The sequence below is a fragment of the Phacochoerus africanus genome, chromosome 1, assembly GCF_016906955.1.
Source record: "Phacochoerus africanus isolate WHEZ1 chromosome 1, ROS_Pafr_v1, whole genome shotgun sequence".
Lineage (NCBI taxonomy): Eukaryota > Metazoa > Chordata > Mammalia > Artiodactyla > Suidae > Phacochoerus > Phacochoerus africanus.
This window is the reverse complement of record NC_062544.1, coordinates 219840317-219867204: the sequence shown is the minus strand read 5'-3', so window position 1 is coordinate 219867204 and position 26888 is coordinate 219840317. Positions and strand designations below refer to the sequence as shown.

Here is a 26888-nt window from a genome sequence, read left to right as displayed (position 1 = left end):
GGATTGGGAAGTGCAGTGAGGCAGCACTCATCAATGCAAAGCTCTCTCTGCCCTGATTGTTAGCATGCCAGCATATCACATGCTCCATGGAGTAGAATCTCGGCTTCTCTAGCCTTCTTACTTGTCTTAGCAGGAAAGGGGGCTTATCTCCTCTGTTCAAGACCCCAGGACTGGGATGCTGAGATTTTGGTTCTATCTGCTAGCTTCTTAGTTATGGATCTACCCATAAGGACCTTATCTCCCTTACAGATCCCTCCCAGGGGTGCAGGTCCCAACTTGAAGCCTTCTTTTTCTGCACTACCTGGTTATGTGGAGATATCTCTTTTAGCTTTGATTATATAGAAGTTTTTCAGCTAGTTTCCATTATCTTACCATGAGAAATGTGCAACATACAGATGTATTTTCTCTGTGTTTGTTGAAGGTGTGTTCCACATCCTCCTACTCCACCATCATTTTGTTGTTGTTGTCTTGTCTTTTTGTCATTTTAGGGCTGCACTTGTGGCATATGGAGATTCTCAGGCTAGGGGTCTAATCGGAGATGTAGCTGCTGGCCTATGCCACAGCCATAGCAATGTGGGATCTCAGCCACATCTGTGACCTACACTACAGCTCACGACAATGCCAGATCCTTCATCCACTGAGCAAGGTGAGGGATCGAACCCATGTCCTCGGATACTAGTAGGATTCACTAACCACTGAGCCACAATGGATCTCCTTTTTATTTTTATTTTTTTGCTACTCTACCATCTTGATTCCCTTTCCTCATCAAGGAATATTTTTTATATTATTTTATTTTTTTATTATAAACTTTTATTATAAAATTTTACTTTTTTATTAAAAAGTATAGTGTATCTACAATGTTGTGTTAGCAAAGTGACTCAGTTATACATAGATAGGTATTTTTTTTGAATTTTATTCCCTTATAGGCTATTATAAAATATTGACTGTGGGAAAAAAAAAAAAAAAAAGGGAGTTCCCGTCGTGGCGCAGTGGTTAACGAATCCGACTGGGAACCATGAGGTCGCGGGTTCGGTCCCTGCCCTTGCTCAGTGGGTTAATGATCCGGCGTTGCCGTGAGCTGCGGTGTAGGTTGCAGACGCGGCTCGGATCCCACGTTGCTGTGGCTCTGGTGTAGGCCGGTGGCTACAGCTCCGATTCGACCCCTAGCCTGGGAACCTCCATATGCCGCGGGAGCGGCCCAAGAAATAGCAACAACAACAACAACAAAAAAGACAAAAAGACAAAAAAATAAAAATAAAAAATAAAATAAAATAAAATATTGACTGTGGCATTCCCATTATGGTGCAGTAGAAATGAATCCAACTTGTAACCATGAGGTTGCAGGTTTAATCCCTGGCCTCACTCAGTGGGTTAAGGATCCGATGTTGCTGTGAGCTGTGGTGCAGGTCACAGATGTGGCTCGGATCCCACATTGCTGTGGCTATGGTGTAGGCTGACAGCTGTAGCTCTAATTCGACCCCTAGCCTGGGAGCCTCCATATGCCACAGGTGTGGCCCTAAAAAGGCAATTAATTAATTAAAATTTTGACTACAATTCCTGTGTTATAAGTAGGTTCTTGTTGGTTATCTATTTTATATATTGGAGTATGTGTATGTTAAACTCCTAATTTACCCCTCACTTCTTTTCCCCTTTGGTAACCATACATTTGTTTTCTGTGTCAACAGGTCTATTTCTGTCATGTATATAAGTTCATTCCCCCCCCTTTTTATATTCCACATATATGTAGTATGATATGATATTCTTTCTCTGTTTGGCTTACTTCTCTTAGTATGATAATCTCTAGGTCCATCCATTTTGCTGCAGATGGAATTATTTCACTTTTTATGGCTGAGTAATATTCTTTGGTGTATGTGTGAAATATATATATACACACACACCACATCTTCATTATCCACTCTTCCGTTGAGGTACATTTAGGTTGCTTCAGTGTCTTCGCTATTGTAAATAATGCTGCAATTGTGGAGTATGTATCTTTGAATTATGGTTTTCTCTGGATATATGCCCAGGAGTAGGATTACAGGATCATATGGTAGTTCTATGTTTAGTTTTTTAAGGAACCTCCATAGTGTTCTGCATAATGGCCTTACCAATTTACATTCCTACCAGGAGTATAGGAAGGTTTATTTTTCTCCACACCCTCTCCAGCATTTATCATTTGTAGACTTTTTTTATGATACTTCACTGTAATTTTGACTTGTATTTATCTGATAATGAGCAAAGTTGAGCATCTTTACATGTGTCTATTGGCCATCTTTATGTCTTCTTTGGAGAAATGCCTGTTTAGGTCTTATTCCCATTTTTTTTGTATTAGGCTTTTTGCAGATATTTTATCTTAGTCAATAGGTCATCTTTCTCTTTTATTTCTATGCTTCCCTTTGCTATGCAAAAGCTTGTAAGTTTTTATTTCTGTTGCCTTGGGAGACTGACCTGAGATAATATTGGTATGATTTACATCAAAGAATATTTTGCCTCTGTTCTCTTCTAGGAGTTTTATGATGTCTTGTCTTATATTTGAGTCTTTAATCCATCTAGAACTTTTGTTTGTGATGGGAGGGGCTTTTATAATTTCATTGATTTACATGTAGCTGTCCAGCTTTCCCAGAACCACTTGCAAGAGACAAGGTTTTTTTCATCCATATATGTTCTTGCCTACTTTGTCAATGATTAGTTGAATGCAATTCTGTGGGTTTATTTCTGGGCTCCATATTCTTTTCCATTGATCCATATATCTGTTTTGGTGCCAGTACTACACTGTTTTGATTACTGTAGCTTTGTAGTATTTTCTGAATTATATGAGGTTATGCCTCCAGCTTTGTTCTTTTTCCTTAGGATTTTTTTTTGGCAATTCTGGGTCCTTTGTAATTTAATATAAATTTTAGGATAATTTGTTCCAGTTCTGTGAAAAATGTCATGGGTATTTTGATAGGGACCACATTATATCTATAGATTGCTTAGAGTACTATGGCCATTTTAGCAATAATAATTTTTCAAATCCAAGAGCATGGGATATCTTTCCACTTCTTTAAATCATTTTCAGTTTCCTTCAACAATATTTTATTGTTCTCAGATTATAAGTCTTTGACTGCCTTAATCAGATTTATTCCAAAGTATTTTATAATTTTTGATGTGATTTGGCTAAGTGACTTTTTTTTACTTTACCTTTCTAATATTTAATTGTTAGTGTAAATAAATGTTACTGATTTCTGTATCTTAATCTATATCCTACTTTGCTTCATGCATTTATGATTTCTAGTACTTTATGTATGTATGTGGAGTCTTTAGAGTTTTCCTTATATAGTATCCTGTAATCAGAACCTAATGATGGTTTTAATTCTTCCCTTCCAATATGGATAATTTTATTTACTTTTTTGTATGATTGCTGTGGTTAGAACTTTGTTTTTTTAATATTTTGTACTATAGTTGATTTATAATGTTCTTTCAACTTCTGCTCTACAGCATACTGACACAATTATATAGTTATATAAATTCTTTTTTTCACCTGTCCTCCATAATGCTCCATCACAAGTGATTAGATATAGTTCCCTGTGCTATATATAGCAGGATCTTATTGCTTATCCAATCCAAATGCAATGGTTTGCATCTATAGCCACAAACTCCTAATCCATCCCGTTCCCTCCCCCTCCCCTTATCAACCACAAGTCTGTTTTCCATGTCCGTGAGTTTGTTTTATTTCTTCAGATAGGTTCGTTTGTGTTGTATATTAGATTTCAAACATAAGTGATATCATATGGTATTTGTCTTTCTCTTTCTGACTTGATTTAGTAGGAATGTCTAGTTGCATCCATGATGCTACAAATGGCATTATTTTGTTCTTTTTTATGGCTGTGTAGTATTCAATTGTGTATATGTACAACATCTTCTTAACTCATTCATCTGTGATGTATATTTAGGTTGTTTCCATGTCTTGGCTATTGTCAATAGTGTTGCAATGAATACAGGGTACATGTATTTTTTACAATGATAGTTTTGTCTGGATATATGCCCAGGAGTGGGATTGCTGGATCATATGGAATTCACAGTTGGAAAATAATCACTGAAATAAGCCAATATGCAGAACTAAAAGAAAAAAAAAAGGTTGTAAAGGTAATGATAAACACAAGGAACAGCAAAAAGATAAATATGAAGATGCTAAAAAAAGGACATCAAAATCATAAAATATGGGGAAGGAAAGTTAGAAAATCTAGAGGTTTTTTTCTAGAATATGTTTGAGCCTATATAACTGTCAGGCTAAGGATAGCAGGTGTAGGAAGGGGTTAACATACTTGAAAAACAGGGCAACCACAAATCAAAACCAAACAACACATTCACAAAAGCTAAAAAAGAAGAGGACATGAGCATCAAGTAAAAGGAAAATATCTAACCAAAAAAAAAAAAGAGAGAGAAAGGAACAAAGGAGACACCCAGAATCAACTGGAAAACAAAGTTTGAAATGGCAATAAATACATACTTATCAATAATTACCTTAGGAGTTCCTGTCGTGGCACAGTGGTTAAGGAATCCGACTAGGAACCATGATGTTGTGGGTTCAATCCCTGGCCTTGCTCAGTGGGTTAAAAATCCAGCGTTGCTGTGAGCTGTGGTGTAGGTTGCAGACACAGCTCAGATCTGGTGCTGCTGTGGCTCTGGTGTAGGCTGGCAGCTACAGCTCCAATTAGACCCCTAGCCTGGGAACCTCCATATGCCACAAGAGCAGCTCAAGAAAAGGCAAAAAAAAAAAATTACCTTAAATGTTAATGGACTGAATGCTCCAATCAAAAGACATGGAGTGGCAGACTGGATAAAAAATAAGAGCCCACAATATGCTGTGTACAAGAGACTCATGTTAGGGCAAAGTACACATATAAATTGAAAGTAGGAATTCCCGTTGTGGCAAAGCAGAAACGAATCCAACTAGGAACCATGAGGTTGCAGGTTTGATCCCTGGCCTTGCTCAGTGAGTTAAGGATCTGGCATTGCCATGGGCTCTGGTGTAGGTCACAGACATGGCTCAGATCCCACATTGCTGTGGCTGTGGCTGTGGCTGGCAGCTACAGCTCTGATTTGACCCCTAGCTTGGGAACTTCCATATGCCATGGATGCGGCCCTTAAAAAAAAAAGGACAAAAAAAAATAAATTGAACGTGATGGGATGGGAAAAGATATTGCACACAACTGGCAAAGACAGGAAAGCAGGAGTTGCAATACTCATATTAGACAAAATAGACTTTAAGACGAAGGACATAAAGAAAGACAAAGAAGGACACTATTTAATGATAAAAAGATCAATTCATGAAGAGGATATTACACTCATCAACATACATGCCTCTAATATAGGAACACCCAAATATATACCATAAATACTAACAGACATAGAAGGAGATATCAATGGGAGTACAATAGCAGGAGATGTTAACACCCCACTCACATCAATAGACAGATCCTCTAGATAGAAAATCAATAAGGTAACAGAATTCCTACATGAAACAATAGAAAAGTTAAACTTAATTGATATTTTCAGGACAATACATCCAAAAATATCACAGTATACATTCTTTTCAAGTGCACATGCAACATTCTCAAAGATTGACCCCATACTTGAGCACAAAACTAACCTCAACAAATTTAAGAGAATAGAAATTATATTTGACCAAAATGGCTTGAAACTAGAAATCAACCACAGGAAAAGAAATGAGAAAAAACTGACTACATGGAAACAAAACAACTTGCTACTAAGAAACCACTTGGCCAATGAGGAAATCAAAAGGGAAATTTAAAAATACCTTGACATGAATGATAGTGAAAATACAACCATTTAAAATCTATGGGATGCTACAAAAGCATTGCTTAGAGGGAAGTTTGTAGCAATACAGGCCTTCCTCAAAAAGCAGAAAATCTCAAATCTACAAGTTAACCTACCACTTAAAATAATTAGAAAAAGAAGAACGAACAAAACCTAAAGTCAGCAGAAGGAAGGAAGTCATAAAGATCAGAGCAGAAATCAGTAAAATAGAGATTCAAAAAAATAGTAAAAAAAATCAATAAAACCAAGAGCTGAATCTTTGAAAGGGTAAACAGCATTGACAAACCTCTTGCCAGAATCATCAAGAAGAGGAGAGAAAGAACTCAAATAAACAAAATAAGAAATGAAAAGGAGAAATCTCAATGGATACTGCAGAAATACAAAAAAAAAATAAGAGAATACTATGAACAATTGTTTGCCAACAAATTTGACAACCTGGAAGAAATGGACAACTCTCTAAAAACATACAGCCTGCCACAACTAAATCAAGAAGAAATAGGTTAATTGAACAGACCAATCACTAGAAATGAAATTGAGTATGTAATAAAAATACTCCCTACAAACAAAAGTCCAGGACCAGATGGCTTCACAACAAAATTCTACCAAACATAAAAAATAACATATTCCCATCCTTATTAAACTTTTCCAAAGGTTGAAGAAGAAGGAACACACAAAAGAAATTCTATGAAGCTGCCATCATCCTAATACCAAAACCAGAAAAAGACATTACCAAAAAAGAAAACTATAGGCCAATATCTTTGTTAAATATCAACACAAAAATTGTCAACAAAATTTTTGCTAACAAAATCCAGCAGCATATAAAAAAGATCATAGGAATTCCCATTGTGGCTCAGTGGTTAACAAATCTGACTAGGAACCATGAGGTTGTGAGTTCGATCCCTGACCTTGTTCATTGGGTTAAGGATCCAGCATTGCTGTGAGCTGTGGTGTAGGTTGCAGACATGGCTTGGATCCTGCATTGCTGTGGCTCTGGAGTAGGCTTGGCAGCTACGGTTCCAATTAGACCCCTAGCCTGGGAACCTCTACATGCCGCGAGTGCAGCCCTAGAAAAGGCAAAAAGACAAAAAAAAATCATATACCAGGACCAAGTGGGATTTATCCCTAGTTCACAAGGATGGTTCAACATATGCATATCAATCAATGTCATACACCAAAGAATAGTCAAAAACCACAAGGTCATGTCAATAGATGCAGAAAAATCATTTGACAAAATGCAACATCCACTCATGCTAAAAACTCTTACCAAAGTGGGTATACAGGGAACTTACCTTAACATAATAAAAGCCGTTTATGACAAGCCCACAGCCAGTATAATATCAATGGAGAGAAGCTGAAAGCCTTCCTGCTAAAATCTGGCACAAAGCAATGATCTCCACTGTCACCCCTTTTATTCAACATATTATTGGACATCCTAGCCACAGGAATAGAACAAACAAAAGAAATAAAAGATATCCAAATTGGAAGAGAAGAGGTAAAATTGTCACTGTATGCAGTTGACATGATACTATATATAGAAAACCCTAAGGACTCCACACAAAAGCTATTTGAACTGATCAATAAATCAATGTTCTGTGAAGCAACATCACAGGACACAAGATTAACATTCAGAAATCTCTTACATTTCTGTGTACTAAAAATTAAATATTAGAAAAGGAATATAAAAATACAATACCTTTTAAAATCACACCCCCCAAAATTAAATGCCTAGGGGTAAACCTGACCAAGGAGGTGAAATACTTATATACCAAGAACTATAAAACATTAATCAAGGAAATTAAAGAGGATTCAAAGAAATGGAAAGATATTCCATGCTCCTGGATTGGAAGATTTAATATTGTTAAAATGTTTATACTACCCAAAGCAATCTATAGATTCATTGAGATCCCTAGCAAATTACCCATGACATTTTCACAGAGCTAGAACAAGAAACCCAAAAATTTATATGGAACCATAAAAGACCCAGAATTGCCAAAGCAATCCTGAGTGAAAAAACCAAGCTGGAGGCATAACTCTCCCAGACTTTAGACAATATTAAAAAGCTGTCGTGATCAAGGCAATGTGGTACTGGTACAAAACAGTCATACAGACCAATGGAACAGAACAGAGAATCCAGAAATAAACCCAGATATTTATGGTCAATTAATCTTTGATAAAGAAGGCAAGAATATAAAATGGGAAAAAGACAGTCTCTTCAGTAAGTGGTGGTTGGAAAACTGGACAGCTGCATATAAATCACTGAAATGAGAACATATCTTCACACCATGCCTGAAAATAAACTCAAAATGGCTTAAAGACTTTTAGACAGGACACCATAAAACTGGTAGAAGAAAGCATAGGCAAAACATTCTCTAAGATCAACCATACAAATGTTTTCTTAGGTCAGCCTCCAAAAGCAATAGAAATAAAAACAAAAACATACCAGTAGGACCTAATCAAATATATAAGCTTTTGCACAACAAAGGAAACCATTAAAAAATACAGTCTACAGAATGGGAGAAAATAGTTTCAAATAATGCAAACAATAAGGGCTTAATCTCCAAAATGTATAAACAACTCATACAACTCAATAGCCAAAAAACAAACAACCCAATTGAAAAATGGGCCGAAGACCTAAATAGACATTCCCCAAAGAAAACATACGGATTTCCATCAGGCACATGAAAAATGCTCAACATCACTAATTATCAAAGAAATGCAAATTAAAACTATAATGAGGTGCCATCTCACATATGTCAGAATATCCATCATTAGTAAGTCTACAAATAACAAATGCTGAAGAGGGTGTGGAGAAAAGGAAACCCTTCTACACTGTCGGCACAAATATAAGTTGGTACAACTACTATTGAAAACAATATGGTGGTCACTACTTTGAATATTGTGTTGAATAGAAATTGCGAGAGTTCGCAAACTCATCTTAAATTTTAACACGAAAGCTTTCAACTTTTCGCTATTGAGTATTATGTTGGCTGTGGGTTTGTTATAAATAGCTTTTATCATGTTAAGATATATTCCCTCTATACCCACTTATTTAAAAGTTTTTGGTCATGGATGGATGTTTAATTCTTTAAAATGCTTTCCCTGAATCTATTGAGGTGATCATCTGGTTTTTGTCTTTTCTTTTGTTGATATGGTGTATCGCAACAATTTATTTATGTGTATTGAACCATCCATGTGATCCTGAGATGAATCCAATTTGGTCCTAGTGTATAATTTTTTTACATTGTTGGATTCACTTTGATAATATTTTGTTCAGAATTTTTGCATCTGTGTTTATCAAAGTTACTGGCCTGTAATTTTCTTTTTTGTTAGTGTCTTACTGTATGTTTGTTTTGGTATTAGTGTGATGGTGGCTTCATAGAATAACTTTGGGAGTGATCTCTCCTCTTTAATCTTTTGGAAGAGTTTGAGAAGGATCGGTATAAGTTCTTTGTATGTTTGATAGAATTTGCCTGTGAAGCCGTCTTGTCCTGAACGTTTGTGAGTAGGGAGTTTTTAAATTACAGATTCTATTTCACTTCTAGTGATTGGTCTGTTCAAATTATCTGTTTCTTCTTGATTCAGTTTTGGTGGGCTGTATGTTTCTAGAAACATTTCCATTTATTCTACATTGCCCAATTTTTTGGCATCTAATTGTTCATAGTATTCTCTTATGGTTTTTGTTTTTCTGTGGTATCAATTAACATTTTTCTTCTTTCCTTTCTTATTTTGTTTATTTTGATCCTCTCTCTTTTCTTCTTAGTGACCCTGGTAGAAGTTTTGGGATTTTGTAAACACTTTAAAAAAAATCAGCTTTTGTTTTTATTGATTTGTACTATTTTTAATCTCTATTTCCTCTCTGATCTTTATTGCTTACTTTCTTCTGATGAGTTTGTTTTGTTTGTCCTTCTTATTCTTTTACGTAGCAGATCAGGTTGTTTATTTGAGAATTTTCTCATTTTTTGCAGAAGGCCTATATCCCTATGAACCTCCCTTTTAGGACTGCTTTTGCTGAATCCCATCTATTTTGTGTGGTTGTGTTTTCATTGTCATTTGTCTCAAAGTATTTTTAAATTTCCTCTTTGATTTTATAGTTGAATCATTTGTTTTTTAGTGGCATGCTTTTTAGTCTCAATATAATCACTTTTTATTGTTATTTTTTGTGTGATTGAGTTCTACTTTCTTGCCATTGTGTTCAGAAAAGATGCTTGAAATAATTTCTATACATTTTAAATTTGCTGAGGTTCATTTTGTGTCATACTATGAGGACTATCCTAGACAGTGTTCCATGTGCACTTGAAAAGAATATATATTCTGGGTTTCTTGGATGAAATGTCCTAAAAATATCAATTAAGTCTTATTGTTCTATTTTATCATTCAGGATCTCTTTTGCCTTAAAGATTTTCTGTCTGGAAGATCTGTCCATTGATGTCTGTGAGGGTGTTAAAGCCTCCTATTATTATTGCATTTCTGTCACTTTCTACCTTTATGTCTGTTAGTATTTGTTTTATGTATTTAAGTGTGCCTGCATTTGGTGCCTGTATATTAATGATTTTAATACCCTCTTCTTGTATTGATCATTTTCTTATTATATAGTGTCCCTTTTTATTTTTCTTTTTTGGCCATGCCCACAGCATGCAGAAATTCCTGGTCCAGGGATGGGATCAAATCTGTTACATAGCAGTGACCTGAGCCACAGCAGTAAAATACCAAATCCTTAATTTTTTTTTTTGGCTTTTTGCTTTTTAGGGCCACACTCATGGCATATGGATGTTCCTAGGCTAGGGGTCCAACTGGAGCAACAGCTGCCAGCCTACACCCCAGCCACAGCAAAGCAAGATCTGAGCTGCATCTGCAACCTACACCACAGCTCACAGCAATGCTGGATCCTTAACTCACTGAGCAAAACCAGGGATCAAACCTGCAACCTCATGGTTCCTAGTTGGATTTGTTTCTGCTGTGCCACAGCGGGAACTCCCAAATCTTCAATTTTTAAGCCATTAAGGAACTCCAGTGGCATTTATTTTAAGGTCTGTTTTGTCTGTCATTGAGTATGATGACCCCCTTTCTCATTTCTATTTGCACTGAATGTCTTTTTCTATATCCCTCACCTTCAGTCTGTGTCCTTTGCCCTAAAGTGGGTCTCTTGTAGGCAGCATATTGTAGGATTTTTTAAAAACATGGTCTGCAACTCTCTGCCTTTTCATTGGAGTATTTAATCCATTGATATTTAAAGTAATTACTGATAGACATTTATTGCCATTTTAAACACTTTTTTCCAGTTTACTTTTATTTCTTCTTTGTTCTTTTTCTTTTTGTCTTCCTTTTTGTGATGTGAAAACTTTCTTTTGTATTATCCTTATGTCCTGTCCTCTTTGGGTTTTTGTGTGTGTGTGTGTGTGTGTGTGTGTGTGTGTGTGTGTGTGTGTGTGAATCTATTGTTTGTTTTTGGTTTGTGGTTGCCATGTTTTTCAGGTGTGTTAACCCATTACTATATCTGTTTGCTTTAGGCTGGTAGTTATATAGGCTCAAACACATTTGAAAAAAAAAATCTACATTTTCCTACCCTGCTCCCCAACATTTTACAATGTTGTTTTCCTCTTTTACATCTTCATATTTATCCTTTTTATGTTCATTGTAGATACCATCACTTTTGCAAATTTTTTTGATTTTTTAAAAATTTATGTACTGGCTTATTTAAGTGATTTACTTTCCAGTACTAATTTTCTTTTTCCTATATATTCTTATTTCTGTTTTATTTAGATAAAACCATTAGGATAAGTATACCATTGTTGTATTCTTTTAGTTTTTGCTTTTCTGAGTTCTTTATGCTATTGTAAATGATAATCCTTCTGGGTAGATTATTTTTGGTTGTAGATTTTTCCCTTCCAGAACTTTGAGTATATCTTTCCACTCCCTTCTGGTATGTAATGTTTCTGTAGAGAAATCAGCTGATAGCCTTATGGAGGTTCCCTTGTAATCTACTCTTCATTTGTCTCTTGCTGTCTTCAGGATCTTCTCTTTATCTTTTACTTTTTCCATTTTAATTATAATATGTCTTGGTGTAGGTGTAGATGAACCACACCTACCTTGTTTGAGTTAATCTTGTTGGGACCCTTTGTGCTTCCTTTACCTATGTATCTTCTTTACATTTGGAAAGTTTTCCACTATAATTTCTTCAAATACATTTTCAATTTCCTCTCCTATTCTTTTCTTGCTGGGATCCTTATTTTGCATAGATTGGCTTGCTTTATATTATCCCATAGGTCTTGTGTATTGCTTTTATTTTCTTAATGTGTCTCTCTGTTGTTCTGATTGAGTGATTTCTGTTATTCTAAAAACCCAGATCACTTATTTGTTCTGCATTATTTAGTTTGGTGTTTATTGGGTTTTAGCTTGGCTTTTATCTTGGCAAATGAGTTTTCTAATTTTTATTGTCTTCTCTTTATAATGTCTAGTTCCTTGTCATAGTAATATCTGTTTTTATTGATAACTTTTCTCTTGGTATTTTTATTTTCTTCTTTTTGAAATTGAGATCTAGTAGACTGGAGAGGCCTGATTTTTTTGTTTTTCTTTTAGGGGATTTCTGACTTTCTTATAAATGGGAGTGGTTCCTCTGCTTTTTTATTTTATTTATATTTCCCTGACTCTGAATTTAGGAGAAACAGTAATCTACTGTGGTTTTGTAGAGCTATTTTTTTCTGTGGGAGCATCCCTTTGTAGCCTGTGTGAGTTTAATATTTTTGGTGCAAGGGCCGTTTTTAGTATGGATGCCTGCCTTATCTTTCCTCAGGGTTTTCTAAATAACATCCTCTTAATAAGGGGGTGTGATTCATGTGGTGACAAGAGTCTGAGCTTGATGTTAATCAGGAGTTCTTTTTTTGTTCTGTGGTCATCACAGCCCTGTCAGGGGCAGCGTTTGCTCCCAGTTGGAGTAGAAGCCCCTAGATCTGTTTGTGAACTTTGGCATGAGCTGGAAGGACTGGAGCATTTCCACTTGGAGAGGAGCCACTTGTAGCCACTGGGAGTAGTTCTCCACAGGAGGTGTCCACCAGGAAGCACACTCTGCAGGAACACCTGTCACCTGCTGTGCATGCTTACCACGTACACTGTTGTTGGCACTGCTTTAGCTCTGGGAATGCAGGCAGTTAGCCAAGATATCCCTTGGGGACTGTGCTGACAAATTCACCACCACAAATTCATCTGCTGGTACAGATCCATTGAAGTTAGGCACTGGGACCTGTCATAGTCACACATAGTTGCACACCTGGACCTGCTGTGGAAGATATGAGGTCAGACAAGACCCTGGCTCCACCTACGCCTGTGAGCATCTGCAAAGCTCACAGCTGCTAATGCCAGATCTACCCAGTCATGGGAGTACAAGTAATCAGTATGGATGCCCCACAGGCACTGAGCTTACAAAGGATCTGGATGTATAAATCCTCTAAAAATGCCAGGGCACTGATCAATTTCAATCCTGCTTCCAAAGTCACTTGGCCCCTTTAGATTGGCTCAGATTTTAGCCCTGCATCTGCTTACACACTCCCAGAGTGTAGAGGTGGGCTGTGCTCACTGTGCGTTTGCCAACAGTGAAGCTGCTTTGGTCAGACTCCACCTCTTCCTTTTCATGCACCTTAACAAATAGTCTTCAATCATGGACCTGGGCTCTGTCCTGTGAACCCCCCCAGTTGTGACCCAGGCCAAACCCCAGCCCCATCAGGCTCTCTCTGTGAAGGCAACCCCAGTTGTCTCCCCAGTTCTGTCCACTTAAGCCTGAGTTTCAGCACTCAGCCTGCCTGTGCTATCAAACATTTATCTTGGACTGGAGACTGCAGAAAGGTGGCCAGGACCATCTGTGCTGTCATAAACCAGCTGCTGCAATCTCCCTATCAGCTTAGCCTCTGAAGCTCCCTATCAGTCCTAGCTGATCTCTCAGCTATTTAAAGGGGATTTCCAAGATGAGAGAACCTTTACTCTTTCATTGCTCCTTCCCAGAGGTCTAGGTTCCATCCCTACTCTTTTTTAAAATTTATTTTTTCTTACCTGGCTATGTGGTGATCTTTCTTGCAGTGTTGGTCATATGAAATCTTTGATGAGTATTCAATAGGTGTTACATGAAACTCATTTTGATGTATTGGTGGAAGGAGTTCCATGTCCTAGTCTACAATCTTGATTTCTCTCCTATTGCTTCCTTTTCTTCCATGAAAAGAGTCTATTCTTCTATTGTTTTTGTTCATACATGTTTCAACTTTCAGTAATAAAATTCAATAAATTTGATGCCTTAATCGTAAAAACTTCTTTACATATTATTTACATGTTGCCAAAGTCTATAGCCATACAAAACATCACAAGGATCTGACTGACTTTATGCACAGAACCATCACACAGAAGGAGGAAAGAGCTAATCAACTAACACACATTCAAAGATTAAATTGTAAATGTGGAGAGTGTATTTGGCACTGCATTAACATAACATTCCTCTTTTAAGATAGGCATTATTAAGCCTTAGTCACAATATACCAGAATTTGATAATTTGCTATTCACATCAAAACCAGTTCTCAAACTTTCTAAGAGTAATCGGTGTTAAGAAATAAAGCACAGTCTGAATTGGGAACAGAATTCAAACCCTCCAACTTCCTGCTAGGCTCCAAGCTGCCACCCATAAGGCAGATTTAATTCCATAATGTTTCCATTGTAGGGTGGTATCAAGAAGAAACAAAGACAGTATACTTCAAAACACATAAAGACAAAGAACATTTTCTTTAAAGTTATCAGTTCTTCTTGGGAATGCAAAGAGAGCCCTGATAATCCATAACTAGAGATGATTTTGGCAGGAATTATAGAATGACCAATGCCATTCAAGTTTTTGCTACTGTACTGGCAGTTAAACTCAGGAGAAGGATCTGGAATGTTTCTATGTGAAGTCAAAATCCTTAGCAATTTGTTTAGACAGACTCAGGTCACAGGTTACAGATTTACTCTGATGTGTAACTCTACACAGCTTTGAAATACTATTGTTTTTATAGTTTGAAAATGTCTTCTTTAAGTATGATGGTAAGCTCTGGTTTTTTCATTCAAACTCTTTATCAGGTTGGGAAGTCTTTAAAAGAGCTCTGGACTTTGTCAAATGCCTTTTCTGTTGATTGATATCATCATGTAGTTTTTGTTCTTTATTTTATTGATATATGGTATTTTAAAGAGTTGGTGTAATTTTTCCTTAAATGTTCCATAGAATTCACCAGTGAAACCATCTGCATATGGCTCTTCTTTGTGGGAAGTTTTCCAATAACTTAATTCAATCTTGCTACTTGTTATATGTCTATTCAGATTTTTCTCATTCTTCTTAAGTCAATTTTGGTAGTTTGTGTCTTTCTAGAGATTTGTCCATTTCGTCTAGATTATCTAATTTGTCAACATATTGTTATTTATATTACTCTGTTATAATACATTTAATTCTGTGAAGTAGGTAATTTTTTCCCTCTTTCACTCTTGATTTTAGTAATTTAATTTTTTATGTCTGTCTGTCTCTCTTTTCTGTTCATTCTAGCTAAAGGTTTGTTAGTTTTCTTGATCAAAGAACCAAATTTCAGTTTGATTTTCCATATTGTTTTTCTCTTTTATACTTCATTAATTTCTGCTCTAATATTTTATTTTTTCCTTCTTTCTGTTTGCTTCAGGATCATTTTTCTCTTATTTTGTGTCTTAAGGTGAATGGTTACACTATTGATTTGAATATTATTTCTTAATATAGCTGCTCACAGGTATAAATTTCCTTCTCTGTACTGCTTAACTTCATCTCAGAAATTTTGGTTTGTTGTATCATATGTTGTTCTCAACATGTTTTTTGGTTCTTTCTTTGACCCATTTGTTATTTAGTCAGATATTAGCATAGTCACTGCAGCTTTCTTATGCTTGTCATTTATATGATACATATGTTTCCATTCTTTTACTTTAAATATACTTGTATCTTTAAATTTGAAGTTTGTCTCCTGTAGACAGTTTATAGTTGGATATTTTTTGATCCAGTCAGACTATCTCTTCCTTTTGATTGGATTGTTTAATCCACTGACAATTAATGTTAATAATGGTATTGCTGGTTGGTGTCTGACATTTAAATTTTGTTTTCTATATGCCTCATATCTTTTTTGTTTTCTAATTTTCCTTTACTCTTTTTTGGCATTAAGTGAATGTTTCTAATGTAAATCTTTAATTTCTTCAATGAATTAAAAAAAATTTAGGTATTTTCTTAGTAAATGCTCTAGGGCTTACCATGCACACCCTAATTATCAGAATCTACTTTAGCTTTATACTAACTGAATTTCAGTGTGATAGAAATATATTCTTGTATAGTTGTATTCCCTTTTGACTCTTTCTGTCTTATTATTATATATGTTGCATGTGATATAAAACGAACAATACATTGTTATAATCATTACTTTGTATATTTGCATGTCTTTTAAAGAGGTTGACAGAGATAGATCCAGTATGTCTATCCTATATATAATTTGTTACATTAAGCTTTTTGCTTCTCATTTGTGGTTCTCTTTATTTGCTCATGTGGATTCAAGTGACCATTTGTTGTCATTTCCTTCCTCCAGTGTAGCTGTGTTCCGGTCCACATTCTTTGGTGTTGTTATTTTCAAGTATATTATATATCTCACATTATAATTATATACATATTATTTTTTTACATTGCTTCTTAAATCAGTTAAGAGAAGACTGGAGAGGAGATATGCAAATATACTTTTATAACTACCTACATAATTACCTTTAATTATAATCTGTGGGTGTGGGTGTGGTGTGCGTGCATAGATTCCCTATTACTCTCTTTCAGCCTGAAGAACACCTTTAGTATTTTTTTGTCAGGGAGTTCTGCCAGCAACACATTCTCTCAGTTTTTACTATCTGGAAATATATTTATTCCACCTTCATTTTTGAAAACTAATTTTGATGAATAGTTTTTTTTTCTTCCAGTACTTTAAATATTTCATTCCATTGCATTTTGGCTCCACTGTTTCTGATAACAAAGGCAGTTATTAATCTTATTGGAACTTGTATACGATAAGCCATTTTTTTATTGCTGCTTTCAAGATTTTATTTTTGCTTTCAGTATTTTTACCTTGATATGTCTGAGTAGAGATTTCTTTGATTTTTTTCTAAATGGGGTTTATTGAGGTCTTAGATGTGTAGGTAATGCTTTTCAAAAAATTTAGAAAAAATTTAACCAAAATTTATAGGAATATTTACCTCCTTTCTCTTCTTTCCTTCTAGTATTTCTATAATCACATCAGTATGATTAAAAGTATCCGACATTTGAGACTATTCATTTTTCTTCAGTTTTTTCCTCTGTTCCTCTTGCATGGTTGCACATATCTTCTACTTACTTTTCATCATGAGTATCTTACATCCTCAAAATTTATTTATTAAATAAATCCATATTAATATTTCTGAGACGTTGGTTTAAACATGTTATTTCCCAACTTGAAAGCTTCCAGGGACTCTCTCCTATGAATTTGTTTATAGATTACCATTGTATGGCTCCTTTGTACCTCTTGAGCATTCTTTTCATTCTTATTGCGCATTAATCTTTTAAAGTACTCAATTTGGCTTATCTATATTCTCCTAATACACGAGGCTCATTCTTCCTTCTTTCGCTCTCCTCCCCAACTTCTATATTTGAATACTTAATCAAGCTTCCAGGAAATGTTCTGTCAAGATCTAGAAAGTCTTCTGTTATAGAAGGAAACCACATTTTTATTCACAACTCCTGTAACACTTCATGTTTATCATTCATTTATTTATGGTAATTCATATTGTATTTTTTTAAAATTGCTATGTTGAGTTTAGTAAATTTTAAACTTATTGGTGGTCACTCATTTCTTTGCACATTTCCACTTAGTGCAGTACTCTGAACATAAGGGATAGCATGAAATGCAATTGTCGATAATGTTGTTTCATACAATATGACATTTAACCATATTTTAATTATTGACAGGCAATGAATATAATCAAAGCAGAAAGCCATCACCCCAAAATTAATTATTAGAGCTGGAAATTGAAGTAAAACATTAATTAAACAATTATTCTTTTCTACTTAGATCAGTCAATGATATTGATACATACAGATTGAAAAATAGTAGTTGGTTCTGTATATATAAACAACTGCAAATATATTGTTTTGGTCAACTAATGGTTTTTCAGTTATTAGAGAAGCACTGTATGGAAAAAACTACTGAGAAGGATGGTTCTTTTTGCTGGCTCTGTCACTCCCATCCGTTCTATTTCTACTTATTACTAAAACTAGTCATTACTAACCAGCTGTTCCTCTCCTCTAAGACCACTGTTCAGAGTGAGTCCCTGAGCCAAATTTGTCTCTTTTAAATTATCACTGATATATATTTAATGTCAGCAATTCTATAATATAGATACCTTTAATCCTGTTTTACAAGGTGAATGATATTGACCAATATTTTATTATTGGTTGTTTTAATTGACATAGGGTAAAGAAAGAAAAGGCAATTTCAGGAAGCATGCCATGGAGCAGATAAGGTTTATTGTAAGAAGATAGCCCTCTTAAAAATTGTGATAAAACCATTGTGACATCCTGATTGAATTTGGCTTTGCCAGTCTTAAGCTATCCTAAAATTTTAATTTATATGCATGTAAATATCTCTATGTTTTAACTTTCCCTGTCTATAAACAAGTATGGCAATAGAAGAATAAATAGGGTATTTATTAAAAGAAAAAACAAACATATGTCAAAACAGGTGAATTCTATCAAAATAAAACAGAATTACAAGCAAAAACATAAATAGAAGGATAAGAATGTTATAGGTAGAAGTAGCTTTATTTCCATTTTCTATATTTTGTCTTTTATTGACGATCTTATGGAGTCTAATCTCTAGAGATTATCATAGTAAGTAAAGTTAGACGGTGAGAGACAAACATCATATGATATCACTTATATGTGAAATCTAAAAAGAGGATACAAATGAATTTAGTTGCAGAACAGAAACAGACTAATAGACTGAAAAACATATGGTTACCGAAAGGGAGAGAGGAGATGGATGGACTGGCAGTTTGGATTTGGCATATGTACACTGAGGTATATGGAATGATTGGCTAACAGGGACCTGCTGTATATGTGAGAAAAGAATCTGAAAGAGAATGGACATGTGTACATGTATATATGAATCACTTTGTGGTACAGCAGAAATTATGAGAACATAGTAAATCAACTATATTTTGATAAAACTTTAAAAAAAGAAAAAATCTGTGGAGTCTAAATAACATAATCCTTTCCCTATAAGAATCTATTTTTTTTTGTTTTATGCAAATGGAGTACATCATTAAAATTTTTAACATGAAATAAACCATCTGTTCATTGCCTAATGGACTTTCCTTTAAATGAATTTGATGAAAGTGCGATGATTTTAACAGTATGTCATAAGCTTTAAATGACAAATCTTTCTGCATGTGAAAGGAGTTTTCTTCTTTTATAGATAAAATTTTAAGCCTCACATGGATTTTCATAATACATTACATTATGCAATAAGTATGTATGCATGTGTCTTTGACTCTGAAGTTATCTTTAAACTTAAATAATTAAAATAAATTTATATGATCTTAAATTTATACATGGAGAATATGAAGCAATACAAATATGTTTTTACAAATAACTTTATTGATTATATAGCAGTCGATCATTAGGACTCAACAAGTTGTTTATAAATTTACCAAAAATGTTAGGATGCTTAGACATGTTTTTATCCTCTTATGAAAAAAACATAATTACATTTTAAAAAAATATTCTTTAGTCAAGCTTTTAAACTCTCATGGATAAGTAGAATTTAAATCATATTTAATAAAATTATTTTTTTTTATTTAGGAAAAAGTCAAAGAGAAGGAAGAAAACCCGAATCTTGCAAACCAATTCTTAAAGTAGAATATAAAACCTGTAGAAACAGGTATGCATTTTTACTTTGGGGGTTATGGGAAAATATATAAGAAGCAGAGACAAGAAATGCATATAACCTTTAATGTTTATGTATTGTTTAAAGTTCAACATAGTTATATTAACTGGCTGAATCTTCTTCATTTATAATAACAGATTTCTTATTGTTCAATAGGCATATATGATGCCAATTTTAATTAATATTATACATAGAAACTCTTAATTATTTTTAAATTTCTGTGACTATTCAGATGAGTATTATATACATTAAATTTAACAATATAGAACTTTTTGGCCGTGGGATTACAAGTAGCAATCATTCAACATTATTAAGCAGAAGTTGTGTACCTATTTTCTATTTTCTATTACTTATATGCTCATACTTAATGTTTTCCTGTCATCATAGTTACATTTAATGTTTGTTGATAGCTGCTCTCCTAAAGATATGATAGATAGATCAATACCTCTTTATCCCAGCCTAAGGTTACTATGCATAGCCAGTGAAAATGACCATGGTTGTATTACTCTTGTAACTGAAGTATTAAAACATTTAAAATCTAATCATTATGGATGAAGATATTTTACAAATATCATTGCTCTTCTTAAACAGTGTCTATAACTTAATTATGCTTCAGTCTTCAGGCTTAGTATTATTTGCTTGTGTTGTTATATAGCATTGCACTATCAAGGACTATTGAAGCTTTGAGCACTATACTAACTACTCCTAGCTGCTTGTGGTCTTTTTTCTTTCCTTTTCACTTATATATTTTTTTGAAAGTTTTTCTCTAAACTTCAGTTTGGGGCTATTGGAACTTCTGATTTCTATTGTATTTTCTACTAGTTTATCTAGTCCTCTGTTTTCTACAGACTAAAAAATTTGAAACCCAAATTAGTAAAATGAGAATAAATAGGTTCATGTGAAGGCATGAGAAGTTTGTCCATGAAAAAGTACTTGTTTTCTGGACTTTATGACATCTATTTTCATATATAAATATTTCTATGAGATGCTCAACAGTGTACAGCTTAATTCAATTAAAACAAAGTATATTAAGTTATTACTACATAATAAGTATTGTGTAATTTGTTTGGTATACTATAATAGAAATTACTACTTGTTTTCAAATTTATTATCATCTAGTAGCCAAAGCCTACAAACTAATGGTTTCTATATAACATGTGAGATGCTTTTATAGAGATATGCTATGAGATAACATCAAAAGAGCACCTAACTCTATCTAAAGGGGGTAGGGATGAGAACAGTGAAGAGAGAAGTCACTGAAATTCTTCTTGGGAAAGGAGATGCTTGAGCTAGGATTTAAGGTTTGAATGACTGGATTGTGCCAAATGAAGGGAGGAATGGGTAAGCATGAATAGAAAGTACTTCAAAAATCAGGAATTCAAAGCAAGGCAGTGTAAAATAATGACTAAGATCATTGGCTTATGGAGTAAGAGAGCTATGCAACCTTGAAAATTTTAATTAACTTTTAAAATTTAATTTTCTCATCGACAGTCCCTATTCCATTGTGACATTTGTGAGGATTAAATTATGTATAAAGTTTGTAACATTATACTTTTGAGGAGTAGCACATAGTAGACTTCTTAATAAAAAGGAATTATTATTGTCATCATCAAAGCCATATTTCATTGTGTTGAAAGTTTTCAACTGATCCTAAATTGATTTGTTCTAGTAATTGGTAATTCAACTTTGTATAGATCTAATTCTTCAGATTTCTTTTTTCTTTCTTTTTTTTTTGTCTTTTGTCTTTTTAGGGCTGTACCTGCAGCCTATGGAGGTTCCCAGGATAGGGGTCTAATTGGAGCTGTAGCTGCTGGCCTATGCCACAGCCACGCCAGATCCGAGCTGCATCTGCGACCTATGCCATAGCTCATGGCAACGCTGGATACTTAACCCACTGAGCGAGGCCAGGGATTGAACCCGCAACCTCATGGTTCTTAGTCATATTTGTTTCTACTGTGCCATGATGGGAATTCCTAATTCTTCAGATTTCTAATGTGAAGTAATTATATATTATTCATCATAGTTATTACTACCCTACTCACTATGCACTCTATCAATTTGTTGTGGTTACTACTATATTAGAAAAGACTCCTCCAGAAGCACAGCTGAAACACAAGGAGACTGAAGAATAGAGGAGCACTGAAGTTAAGAGTCCATTGACTATAGCAAAATGGGCCATAGTCTGGAAATGGAAATAAGTAGCTATATTTCTACTACATCTGGTACACAGGAGATACTTTGTGAAGTCAAAAATTAGGATGGTTGTAGCAGGAACAGAAACTTTAAGAAGAGCTCTACCATATATGCTACAGTAGTAGGCCCTCCTAAAGGTCTGCATAGGTAACAGGGTATGTTTTCTATTAAACTTATCTTAGACTGACCATTCACAACTTGCTACCCATTACCCGGGATGAACAACTCTTCTGCTCAGAAATCACTGATCCCCCAAATCACCAGTTTGCTTACTGTGACTCCAATCATAATGGCTTTGAGGCTTCATAATTTATCTTTTCTTTTTTTAAAAAAAGGACTAATGATCTCCCCACCTGCTACCACTAGCATTTTTAGGTTCTGTAGTTAATAGAAATTACTTTCTGCTAGTTTTTCAGTCCCTTCATATTATGGATACCTACTGATAGACCATGTGTAGTTGTATACCCCTCTATTAGATGGAAATAATAATAGTAGTTCTATCATTGAGATGGGATACCTCTCTCATTAAGATGGGATACCTTGGAGTTCCCATCGTGGTGCAGTGGTTAACGAATCCGACTAGGAACCATGAGGTTGCGGGTTCGGTCCCTGCCCTTGCTTAGTGGGTTAACGATCCAGCGTTGCTGTGAGCTGTGGTGTAGGTTGCAGATGCGGCTCGGATCCCGCGTTGCTGTGGCTCTGGCGTAGGCCTGTGGCTACAGCTCCAATTCGACCCCTAGCCTGGGAACCTCCATATGCCTTGGGAGTGGCCCAAAAAATAACAAAAAGACAAAAAAAAAAGATGGGATACCTTAAGGATTAAACACAATAATGCCTATTAAATTCTTCAAACAATACCCAGAAGATCATAAAATACTCAACAAATGTTATTTTAATGTGTATTACATTGTTATATGATTTACTTTTTAATTCTGTTGCCTCCATTGAGACAAAACTTCAATGCTTTTTTCTTTATTATATTTTATCTATTTTACAAGTTACACAGTAGCCTTTTTTCCTTTTGTTATACACATCTGTGGATTTTTAACACATGTATAGATTCCTGAAATCACCACCACAATAATAACACACAACAATACCCCCCACCAGTTCTCTCAGGCTATCCCCTTATGGTTGCATCTTTCCCCACACTTAACCCCTAGCAACCACTGATCTTTACTTTGTCACTAGAGTTTTGTCTTTTTGATGTAATATATAGGCAATTAGATATTATATAAACTTTGAGTCCAGCTTCTTTCCCTCAATATAATGCCTTTGAGATTAATCTAAGTTGTCAATAATATTTAATTTTATTAATGTTTTCTTTATGTATGAAGACTTTGTCAACTATATGGTTATTTATTTCTTCTATAATTATCTGATAAGTCTCTTAAGACACGTATTAATTAATAAAGGAGGCATTTTCACATGGTATAGCATTTATCAAATTGTGTCCCTTTAATCATGAACTGTATTCATGGAAAAAAGAAATCTATAATCATGGAAATTTGAGAAGTATAAAGAATTCTGGGTTATTAAAGTAAATTGTTTTTTACTATACAGTTTCTCAGAACATTTAATATGTGGCATGATTATAAAATTTCAAAAGGAAGATATACTTTGCAAGTATTTATTTGCTTGTTTATGCATAACATCTATTAATGTGTATTCCATAGTTTGAAAACTATTAGAGTAAGAATGAAAAAATATGGACTGTGGAGTGTTGATTTGAATTTTTGTCCTGCCACTTATTAGCTGCTGGACCCTGAATAAGTTATTTAACCTGCATTAATCTCAGATACCTCATCTATGAAATTGAGCTAATAGTACTTTTCTCATGAGGGTTGAGGATTATAAAGTTGTCAGGATTATATGGAATTTACTTTATAGATATGCAGAGCACAATATATGCTACATGGTAGACATTCATTAAATTGTAGCTATTTATTACTTTAGGCAATATAGACCATAATTTAGGAGAATAGACTTTGAAGTCTGATAGATCTCAGTTTTCTTTGGGTTTTTTTCTGCTTACTTGTTATTTAACCTCATTAATAAAATGAGAACAATACTTATGAGGATTTAATGTGATAATTACTTGTCCAATGCAATATCTTTAATTGGTTCCCTGAGCACTTTCCTGAGGAAATATTTTTTTATTCACTCAGTAGTTTACAGAAAAGTACATATATATATCAAAAATTAACTTCAGACCCAGTGTTTTCTAATACAAAGTCATAAAAGCAGAAAAAGTTTTTCCCCCTTTTAGTATTACAAAGGACATATTTTCCAGCATGCTTGCAAATAAGAAGAGTAAATTGCTTCTTATCATATGTTTTGATTAGTACTAGAAGTATTTTCCTATTACATGGTAAAATAGATATGTATGTCCTTTACTAGTATTTGGAGGATATAGTTAAGTTCAATATTTATGAAAAAATAATTATGTTCTCCATGTCATGAACTTTGTTGTAAAACAAAGCATCCAAGGTTCAAAAAACTCGAACTCGTTTCACTAGAAATGATTTTTAAATCTGGAGAAACATATAATAATCTAAATACCAAATGTTTTATAGAGAAAACAAACTTGCTTCTTAATACCCCATTAGTAGGTTGATACTTTAGTATGTCAGATAACTGAGGCAAAATTAACTCAACTGATGCAGGACTCAAGGAAAATAAATAAGAGCATTTTTCCTATTTAGCTTACAAATCAAATATTTATATGAAATATTAAGATAGAACTTTAAATAAAAATTAGTAAAGGCATTTTATATATAGGTTTTGATAGAAAAATTTAAGTAAAACATATTTATTCCTTTTATAAATGTAAACAATGATATCATTAACAAAACAAAATCAAATACAACAGAAGTATAAAAAGTAAGATTCTGTACCCACTAAATTTCATTCTCTCAAAGTAACTATTGTTAATAATACTTGAGATGAATCTTTTCAGGTTTTTTTAAAAAGAAAAATAGGTCATGTATATGAAGACACTTTGAAGTGTTCTATGACATGCAAACCTCTGGTCTTATAATGCCTAGAAGGTTATAAACAGTGCCTCATTTGTAGATTGGTTCAGGTGAGAGCTGGGTGAGAATGGCTTAAGCCTTTATCTGTGAGTTTTCAAATTTTGCTGCTGTCACCCTTCTTCATCAAAAGCTTGCGTCCAGGGCACAGTCTTACCCAGCCCCCCATTCCCAAACAGTTTCCTTTCCTGAATTCTCCCTTCTTAGATAGTACTGCTCTTATGGTTACTTGACTTTGGTTAATGAACATATCTTGAGATCCCCCTCTGCACCTGGCTCCATACTAGGCAGTAGGGAGATTGGAAGAGAAAGAATTACACTTCATGCCTTTGATAGTAACTTTTAAAAAAGCTTTTGTTGTTATTATTATATAACCAACATAAGATTAGCTAATTTCCCTTTGGTAATGTTTTATAGTAAAAATGAAAAAGAAAGTGAATCTTACAGAGTGAGTTCTAGAAACAAGATTCTTCAGTTTAGCAGATGGATAGAAGTAAGTTATTTAGAGAAGCATATGTTTAAAGAATTTGGTATAATGAAAGTGTGTAGTTCCTTTAAAAAAACTTTGGGGAATATTTTCATTTTGGTTTTACTTACTGAAAATACTTCATATCAACATACATTTTCTTTTATATACATATACTAGAGATACAGGTATTAATTTAAGAAAAGAAAAATGAAAAATTATGAAGATATTTCATAACTTCCTGACAGCCTGATATTTTATGGTCATCTCAGCCCCCAGTTATCTAACTATAACTTGCAATTAACAGAGATGAAAAAAATTTGTTTGAAGTTAGTTTTACAAGATAAATAGAACTGGCTTGGGAGTTCCCTGATGATCTAGTGATTGGGATTCGGTGCCTTCACCTCTGTGCTCCGGGTTCAATACCTGGTCTGGGAACTGAAATTTCACATCAAGTAGCTGTACACCACAGCCAAAAACAAAAACAGAAAACAAACAAACAAAAAACCCGGCTGACCATAGTAAAGTTGAGAAGATCACATTTGTTTTTGATAAGCCATTTTCCCCTACATATTAGTTTTTGCCATCTTTTTGTCATAACTCTTTTCCACAGAAACTGAACTATATAGAATTTTCATGTTACTGTCTACCATTCTGGGCTTACCACTGTCGTATTTCATTTCATATTGAATTTTGTCTCTTATTTCTTAGTGACTTGAGCTCCCACATGCCTACTGGTTAATATGAAAATTAACATAGCCTAATATTCTAGTGGCAGTAATTTATTGTTTGGGAATGAACTAGTATATGTGAAGATGGCCTTTTGAGTCAGTGAGCCTCCTCACATCTCACCAACCTCATTGTCTTTCCTACACCTACCCTCAACATCTTTAGACTGATTCATTAGTAATTTTAATAGTGAGAATGTACATCTAGAAAAAGGAAAACAGTAGAAAATAAATTGTTGGGTGAGATATTTTGGGCCAGGAAAAGCTTCTGCTCTGTGTCAAATCACATTGTACATAATCTCCACCAAGCCCATTCTTTATTACCTCAGTCCTGTGACATTGTATCATCTTAAAGAACTCATTCTCATTAACCTTTTTTCTTTGTAGTGAACCATTCATAATATTTTCTGGTGGACTGTCCTATGACAAAGCTTGCAGAAGACCAAGTTTAACCATCATGCATGGAAAGGCAATTACAGTGCTTGAAATGGATCATCCTATTGTTGAATTTCTAACTTTATGTGAAACACCCTATCCAAATGGTAAGTAAAATGAAACTATTAATGTTGAATATCATTTTTGAAATGTTAAGTTGCTAACAAAATTAAGCTTAAATATTTTTAGTTTTGGCAGCTGACATCTACAGTTATACAACACTGTGAGCTACAGGGGCCTGGA

General features: G+C 34.3%; 1 protein-coding gene across 1 annotated transcript in view; it reads left to right on the top strand.

Moving 5' to 3' along the window:
• STXBP5L (syntaxin binding protein 5L) overlaps positions 1 to 26888 on the top strand; it is a 325555-nt gene that overhangs the window by 143050 nt on the left and 155617 nt on the right. The window contains 2 exon segments of the mRNA XM_047752829.1: positions 19707 to 19785; positions 26598 to 26752. Of these exon segments, the coding sequence (XP_047608785.1) occupies positions 19707 to 19785; positions 26598 to 26752 (234 nt within the window).